The sequence below is a fragment of the Chenopodium quinoa genome, unplaced genomic scaffold, assembly GCF_001683475.1.
Source record: "Chenopodium quinoa cultivar QQ74 unplaced genomic scaffold, ASM168347v1, whole genome shotgun sequence".
In the NCBI taxonomy this organism is placed as follows: Eukaryota; Viridiplantae; Streptophyta; class Magnoliopsida; order Caryophyllales; family Amaranthaceae; genus Chenopodium; species Chenopodium quinoa.
In genome coordinates, this window is record NW_018743014.1 from 933,789 (window position 1) to 943,150 (window position 9,362).

The following is a 9,362-nucleotide window of genomic DNA, read 5'->3' on the forward strand; positions in this document are numbered from 1 at the left end:
GTTATTGAGCCTTATTTTATTCCCTTGGTGATCTACGCTTGTGCAACACCTTTGAGAGTAGTTGGGAAGTACTTACACCAAGTAGCCTCGGGCCTGGGATTAAGGTAAATACCGTATAGAAGTTCTGCCTAATATATAGTAGTAAATTTACTTTGTTTTGATATCAATTGACCAAACCCCTGTATTATCATGAAACAGAAACACATTCTGTTTTTTTTTTTTTACTAAAAATCTAGGACGTATGATATTTTAACTACTTTATGTAATAAAAGTGTCAGTAAGCCACTCTTAATTGCCATTACAGAAGACAGATACAATAAAAACCATTAATTTTGTGTACATGAAAGAGCACCATCAACATTGACAAATACAGCATGAGCTATTTCAAATTAGAATATGAAATATTACAATAAGCAATAATTTAAAATGAAACATTACTATGTGACATAGTCCATATATTTGCAGTTTAGTGCTCAAGGAATGTAATCTAATGAGAATTTATTTTCTTGGTGATCATTCAGAAATGATAATGGAGGATATGTGTTGAATCTTCGGCCAATCATTTCCAGTTGGATTTTGACATTTTTCCTTCAAGCCTTGCTTACAATAACTCAGATCAAGTAGCTTCAGATTGGTGAGGCTCCTCATTGTTTCTGGCAATGAATCGAACTCCAAACAACACTTAACCCGAAGGGACTTGAGAGATGATAAACAGCCTATCCATTCTGGTAAAGCCTTAAATTCCTGAGAACGTTCAATGGTGAGGTCCTGAAGGGCGGACAAGTACTGCATCCCACTAGGAAGAAGGCTCATGCTTTCAACTCCCCAAAGCTCTAAGGAACGGAGGCTCTGATGAAGGGCTCTCCAAGGCATGCCATCGTCTTCATTGCTGTCATCCTCCTCGGAGAAGGTTAAAACTGGACATTGAATTACTGAAAGAGACTCTAGGACAGTGAGGTACTCTAACCCTTGAGAAACACTCCTCAAGTTCTCACAACCTTGGATTGTAAGCCTACGCAAAGAAGAGGAGCAGCTTCTAAATGCCTCCTTAGCTTGGGATAATCTCTCCACCTTATGATCCCATGTTATGCTGAGGCTTGTGACAGAGCTCATTGACAGTGACTTTAGGATAGCCAATATTCTCGAAAACATTTACCTTTCTCAGTGCTGAAGGGCGATTATGATTATTGTAATCATCGACGACATCCCTAAACTCCATTATTTTGAAGTTTTCATCAAGATTGCCCAAGCTCAGTGTTTTCACCCCCGGACATGGAGGAAATGACTCTAGTTTAGAGCACTCCAAGATTGACAATTTGAAAAGGCGCTTAAATGATGGTTGCCAACAGCTACCATCCGCAGCAATAAGCTGTTGATGTTGATCACCTTCCCACCACCCTTTCAGCATGGAACTATAGCTTATGCTGAGCTCTTCGAGGGAGGGAAAGAAAGTGAAATCACTGCTGCTGCTTCTGCCATTTGTTTCCTCCATATAAACTAAATTGTACATACTTGATACTCTCAGCAACTTCAGGTACTGCAGCTTGCTGAGCAACGAGAGATGTTGCAACCCCATGGCAGATTCGATCTCTATCTTGATAAGGTTTGGGAGACTGGATATCCACCTTGTAAAACTCGTACCTTGATAATACCACAATCCTACCCCTTTGAGATTAGAATGTGGCTGTAATTTTTCTAGCAAATCTTCATGATTGATTGCTTGTTCATCACCATACTCATGGCCTCGAAACTTTATAGATACTTCCTTAAGATGTTCCATGCTCGCTAAATATCCTCCTCTTCCTTTAAGGATTTGATTGTCGTTGACATCTTTATACTCTGCAGGGATCGAGATGCTAATCGAGCCTCTTAGATTTGAGAGAGCTTTCAGATCTCTTAACGTGCCCACATTTTGCTCACCGCTATTTGAACTGTCATCTTCACTCGAACTTTCCTCCTCATCACTTACGCTCTCTTCTGCTACTTGAAAGTGAGTGAGAACATGAAGACATGTCAATTTATCCATGCCTAAAGGCATAGACCACACCGCACAGGAATTAATATTTAAGCTCCTAAGGTTCACCAGTTTATATATATCCCATGGCAGCTGTTCTAAATTAGTGCAACCATCTAGATTCAGAGTTTGCAGGTTGTGTAGTTTAGTGATTGAATTTGGAAGTCTTCTAAGATGATTATGAGAGAGATCAAGATACCTTAAATGCAATAATTTACTTATCGATTCTGGCAAACTATCAATGTTTAACTCATGCAAGTCTACTGCCCTTAGACACATCCAACTTGATACAAGATTTTCTAGTGGTGGAAATGAGCGATCAAAAATGCCATGAATAAAAGAACGAATTCTACTCTTAGGAAAAGAGCTTTCACGACATTCACTTCCAATATGATGTAAATGTAGGACATTATTCTCGACCATGTTATTATCTGCAGTAGAATCCACTACACATATCTCCTGTGCTCCAACATCTAAAAGACTATGGACTTTACAAGACACAACCTCGCCATATTCATCCAATTTCACAGGTTGCAGCAAACATCTGATTAACAATATTGAGAAGTATTCTTCAGCAGCATCCACCATGCTCTGACCATCAAGTGGCACAACATATCCTTGCGCCATCCACAGCTCGAGCAACATCTTTTTATCAATGATAAAATCCTTAGGGAACATTGCACAATAACTCAAGCAACTCTTCAATCGAGTTTCTAGATTATTAGGGATAAGATTATGTGTCAATGGAGTCCTATTATCTTCATCATTTGTGGCTAATGCGTGCTCTTCAGACAAACCCAATTTGTTAATATCCTGACTAAATATAACAATACCTAGCTCTTTTATAGCAGGAGGAAACCCCTCACACTTTTCAACTATTTCAGCTAATTCAGGGTGGATTACATGTTTTTGCCCTTTCCCAAAAGAAGTCATCTCTAACAAAAGCCATGAATTCTCCTTGGACAAACCTTTCAACTCATATGTATGTTCGCTCCTTATAGCCCTCGTAGTATCATTCGAGCATGTAGTAACTATAATCCGACTCCCCCCTACACTGAACATTAAAAACTTTCTTAAAGCAACCCACTCTTCTTGATCCTTACCACTAACATCATCTAGAACAATCAAGTATTTCTTCCCTCTAAGCTCTTCTGTAAGTTCTATGCTCAATAAATCATCAGTATCTGTATAAAACCGTCCTGCAGCCTCTAAAATTTTCCCAAGAATCTCATTCGCGTTGAGTTTACCTCCATCTCCATTTGAGACTTGAACCCACAATCTCAACGAAAACTCATCTCTTACCCTTTGATCATTATATACAAGTTGAGCAAGAGCGGTTTTCCCCATTCCCCGAACTCCCTCAATTGTAATGAAAGAAACATCATCTTTCAAATTATTAGTATCCAACAACAGCAAATCTATTACAGCATTCATGTCATCCTTCCTCCCAACAATCTCATTATTTCTGACATTTATACGAGAACGAATGTCACACTCACCCCCCATAATAAGCTGATAATCAACTTCAAACCCAGTATTACCATGACAAATACAAGTACAACTACTGTTACCCAACTGATTCCTTATACTCTTAACACACTGAGACATTCTGCTATCAGAAAAGAAATCGCGTACCTTATCAGGAAGTTTATTGTTACGTTGGAAGCGGCCCTTAGTCTGAGCAGCCACTGTAAGTATTTCATCAAACAAATCATCAGCATCACAAACAGCATCCTTGAGCTTCTGAACCCACTCTCGTGTTTCGACAGAAAGCTCGTGCTTAGCACCCACATCACGAAACACACTCCCTACTTCCGAGACAGTGTTAATCAGGTCATTCAGTTCAGATTCAAATCCCCATTTGGAGAACACCTCTTTCACCATGGAACTTCCCACTGCAGTTAACAGAGTTTCTGCTACGTTACGTAAAGTTGACATGTCTGAAGCAGAGAATGAGGTTTAAACTTTCAATTTTTAGTAAAGCTTTGAAGAAAAAGCAGAGAATGAAGTTTAAACTTTCAGTTTTTGGTAAAACTACAACTCAGATCTACCAGTGTATATATAATGAGCTCAACCAGCTACTGTTAGTAAATCTACCTTTGTTTATTGCGTATTACTTTATTAATTTTGGTTCATTTTCAAATATTCATCTGTCTCAAAAAAGAAAAAAAAAAAAATCTCAATTATTATTCTCGGCTACATTTGTCATTATTTTAATGTTTTCAAAATTATCCGTTGGTCTCATGTACCCTTTCTCTTTCTCCTACCAATCAATCACCACTTTCTTCTCTAAATTTGATTTTATATTCAACAAAGTATGGAGTATAGAGTACTACATAAGTCACAATCTAATGAATACTATAATTAAATGGGTACATCTTATTGATAGTATAAAAGCTAATGACATACTAATCTGTAAGTCTTGGTCTTGATTTAATGAAATTAATATACTAAAGTACTCCAAGTTGGAGTTGGTAGAATAAAAGTTAATGACATACTAATCTGTAAGTCTTGGTCTTGATTTAATGAAATTAATATACTATAGTACTCCAAGTTGGAGTTGGTAGAATAAAAGTTAATGACATACTAATCTGTAAAACTTGGTCTTAATTTAATGAAATTAATATACTAAAGTACTCCAAGTTGGAGACAGAGGAACGGTAAAGTATTGATAAAAGGGCATACAAGCTTGCCTTCTTTCATTGATTGAGTCAATATATAACACAAGATAATATCTAAAAATATGATAGAATCAAAGGATTTACACAATAATCTCACAACTTATTAAACTCCTATAATTAAGTAATTAATCTCAAAGATGTATCTTCCCAAATATTCTCTAACTCTTCGTAATAATCCTAACACCCCCCTCAAGTTGGAGAATGAGGAGTGAAAATGCCCAACTTGTGAAGTAAATGGTCAAACTGCGACATGTCGAGAGCTTTGGTGAATACATCGGCCAATTGTGCATTTGTAGGAACATAGGAGGGATCAATCAAACCATCAGTTATAGTATCACGAACCAAATGACAGTTGTTTCGGGGTTTTTTTCTGTGTCCTGCGGGAGAGTTACAATTCCGAGACTGGCTTGCTGACCGGCTGTACCTGCAAAATAACGAAACTCCGGTTGGGTGGAGTTCCGCCGCCAACGATCTAATTAGAATACGTTCGAAGTGAATAGTGCGGAAAAGTAGATGGTTTCTTTCTAATTCAGAGAGAATAAATGCTGTTTGCCTTTGTGTTTTTTGTGTTTAATTTTCTAGATGCCCCATTAATGAGGTCTGTTCCTCTATTTATAGGGCAGGGGAACTGTATCCCTACCAATGGGGGGCCTGCCACGTGTCAGCCTGGGATTGGCTCCCACTTGCCCTCTCTGGGACTGACACGTGGCACTCCCTGATTAGGCCACGTGGCTAGGGTATTTTTTACCCTAATCATTTGCCCCTCACAGATGACACGTGGCGTGCCATGTGGCATCTGTGACATGGCATGCCACGTAACATGCAATGTGACAGTTGTCACAATTCTGGGAAGGGGACGGTTGGTCTCCTTCCCTCCATTTTTTTTTTGGTGAAGGAGAGGTGATGGTTCGTCTTTCTCCCGCCAAATTTTGAATAGGCCAAATTCCGACGAAAACGTTCCGACGGACGTATATTCCGTCGGAAAATTCGACATTTCCGACGGAATTACGACCTGTCGGAAAATTCCGTCGGCAAAAGGAAATTTCCGTCGGAAAATCCGTCGGAAATTTTCCGACGGAATTTATTCCCTCGGAAATTACAGCTTCCGACGGAAAATTCCGTCGAAAGCTGTGAATAAAACAGGAAAAACAAAAAAAAAAAATTTCCGACGGAAAATTCCGTCGGAACCTGTAAATAAAACAGGAAAAACAAAAAAAAATTATTAAAGGATGTCGGTCCGTCGGAAATTCCCTCAGAAAATCTTTATATAAAAATTTAAGAGAATTTTTTTTTATAAAAAAAAATAGAGTTTCCGACGGAATATTCCGTCGGTATATTCCGACAGAACTTAATCCGTCGGAATTTTCTGACGGAATATTCCGTCGGAAACTTTATTTTTATAAAAACCTAACCCTAATTCCCCTTCTCTCCCTCACTGCCTCCGCCTCTTTCTCTCTCCTTTTTCCCCTTCTCTTTCTATCTCCTCTTTCCCCTCTTTCTCCTGTACGTCCTCCTCTCCTTCCTTCCTCCTTCCTCTCCTTCCTTCCTCCTTCCTCTCCTTCGACGACCTCAACAACAACAACAACGAAGGCAACAACATCAACAACGCATAACAACGTCAACAACCATAACAACATCAACAAACGCATAGCAACATCAACAACAACGCAACAACAACAACAACATTTGTAATTTTTGTAGATTTTGTAAATTTTTGTAATTGTTGGATTGATTTTCTGATTTTTTGTTGATTTCCTTAACTTTTTAATTTTTGTTGAATTTGTAATATTTGTTGATGGATTGATTTTCTGATTTTTTTTCCTTAACTTTGTTTTTGTTGATTTTTTCCTTAATTTCTGATTTTTTTGTTGATTTTTTAATTTTGTTTTTAATTTCGATTTTTGTTGGGTAAGGGGGTGGCTGGGTGGGTCGTGTTGGTGGTGGGGTTGGGTGGCCTGGGTCTGGTCAGGGGTTGGGTGGGGGGCGTTTGGTCAGGGGTTGGCTGGGTGGGGGGCGTTTGGGTAAGGGTGGGGTGCGTTTGGTGGGTGGGTGTCTGGGTGGGGCTGGGTGGGTGGTGGGTGGGGCTGGGTGTCTGGGTGGGGCTGGGTGGGTGGGGGCTGGGTTGTCTGGGTGGGTGGGGCTGGGTGGCTGGCTGGGTGGGGCTTTTTTTTTTATTTTTTTTTTAATAAATTTTCCGACGGAATATTCCGTCGGAAAATTCCGACGGACTATACCTTTGAAAGTTAGATCCTGCTATGACGGAAATCATTCCGACAAAATCAACATTTCCGTCGGAAATCCGTCGGAAACTACCTTTTTTCCAACAACAGGTTTTCCGACAGACATGTTCCGACGGATTTCCGACAGAAATGACGATTTCACAATTTTCCGACGGGAATTTTCCGTCGGAAATGAGCTTAATTCGTGTAGTGATCCGGTTTTACCGTCTGGGTGCTTTTGGGTGAACTTTTGGGTAAACTTTATAATTTTTCCCAAAAGCTTTCAATAGACCCCCATCCGGTTTTAACCGTCTGGGGGGCTTTTGAGTCACTTTGACCAAAAGCTTTGACCAATATCGGATGGGGTGTTTTTGGGTAAGTTTGACCAAAAACTTTGACCAATACCGGATGAGGTGTTTTTGGGTAAGTTTGACCAAAAACTTTGACCAATACCGGTGGGGTGTTTTTGGGTAAGTTTGACAAAAAACTTTGACCAATACCGGATGGGGTGTTTTTGGGTAAGTTTGACCAAAAACTTTGACCAATACCGGATGGGGTGTTTTTGGGTAAGTTTGACCAAAAACTTTGACTAATACCGGATGGGGTGTTTTTGGATAAGTTTGACCAAAAACTTTGACCAATACCAGATGAGGTGTTTTTGGGTAAGTTTGACCAAAAACTTTGACTAATACCGGATGGGGTGTTTTTGGGTAAGTTTGACCAAAAACTTTGACTAATACCGGATGGGGTGTTTTTGGGTAAGTTTGACCAAAAACTTTGACTAATATCGGATGGGGTGTTTTTGGGTAAGTTTGACCAATACCGGGTGGGGTGTTTTTGGGTAAGTTTCTGATTTCTGATTAATTGATGTTTATTTTTGCAGATATTTGTAGTGACCGTCTGCACTTGTACCAATCAACTTCAACTTTCAGCTTTCAGTACTAAGGTACCGCCTTTACTTCTTACAACTCTTTATCAATTTTCCGGCTGAATAGGTAGTTAGAAATGGACTCACCCAACACACACTTGGCACAACCTAAAACTGATGTCAACCGGTCACCAAGGACGGCTGAATCTAGGACTGGGGATGCCGCCTGGGAGTGTTTGGTCCACTCTTATGCCATAAATCTGACCGTCTATGCTCATGTGCAGGACAGAATGGCCCGTACAAGATGGACGGCGGTTGATCCTGACTACGAGTTCGAGGGCTCAGCCGGACCTCCGGTTGAAGATGCCCTTTATGACCAACCAGGTGTACCCAGTACACCTAGCGATAGAATTTTGGACGAGGCGTCCGAATCAGGAGGCGAGAGCATTCAAGGATCCGCCTCCTCCTCTTCTGCCACAACTACTAGGGAGCCGGTTGCCCCTGAAACGGACCAGGAAGCATATAACTGGCCGGCAGTAAACAACCCCACCGAGGCGTCAATGAGCGCTCGGGACATTGTGACCCTCAACGCCACTTTGCCAGCTTTTTTGGCAAAGAAGCCGGTAGGGGACGGCTGGGACTTAGCGGTGCCGTCGGCTGACGCAACGGTTGTTTGGGACGACAACCAGGACCATGCAGACAACTATTTTGGCTGCTACGAGGCGGCCTTTAAAGCAGGTCTCCGGTTCCCCCTACATCGAACAATCAGGGCCATACTAAGGGGGTATGACCTTGACATCTGGCAACTTACACCCAACTCTTGGGTGAACATTCTAGGATATATTGCCGCCTGTGAGATGCAGGACGTGACCCCAAGCTGGGAGGCGTTTGCGCACATACATTATCTAAGCCGTGCCCCAGGCGGTTGGAATGCGTGGTACACCCTAACCACGCATCCGGAGTTCATGATGACCCTGGACAAGCCGTCCAAGTGGTCAAGTTGGAAGAGTAAGTTTTACATGCTGTCATCACCATCTCTCCAACTGAACCGGAGGCTGCGTAACTACAACACGCAGCCGTTGCTCCTTGGCAAATAATGTGCCCTTCCAAAGATACCTGGAGAGGCCTGGGATCAAATTATGGAGTCGGGGCTCTTTAAAAAGATAACCATGCCCCTGGATGACGGGACACACATTATTGTCCCCAAATTTTGGGTCCCGCATCCGGATTGGTTTAGAGACGAGGCGTTCCTTTCCGCCTGTGGTTTGAGTACAATGTTCTCCAAACGTACGTCCAAGTTAACCGGCCTTTCTATCCGCCTGTATTGTGCTTGGACAATATCTAATTGTTTTCTTTTGTTTTGCAGAGAAAGGGAAAGAAATGGTTTCACCGGATATGACCCCGGCAAAATCAGCGGCTGAGATCCGCAAAGAGCAGCTTGAGAAGAAGCGAGCTCAAGTTGCGGCCCGGAATGAAGGGGTAAGAAATGGATGCCTCTCTCTAGTTTTTACCGGATGTATGAGTTGCAACTAATACTCTAAAACGCGGATGTATGAGTTGTAGCTCATACACTTGATACC

At 41.3% G+C, this 9,362-nt stretch overlaps 1 protein-coding gene across 1 annotated transcript; it reads right to left on the reverse strand.

The window, feature by feature from the left end:
- Positions 1-513: 513 nt before the first annotated feature.
- LOC110729934 (disease resistance protein RGA2-like) lies at positions 514-3,898 on the reverse strand. Its single transcript, XM_021909726.1, has 2 exons — positions 1,157-3,898; positions 514-1,071 (listed from the first exon to the last, which is right to left on the reverse strand). The coding sequence occupies exons 1-2, from the start codon at positions 3,896-3,898 to the stop codon at positions 514-516; spliced, it is 3,300 nt and encodes a 1,099-aa protein (XP_021765418.1).
- Between the last annotated feature and the right edge of the window lie 5,464 nt (positions 3,899-9,362).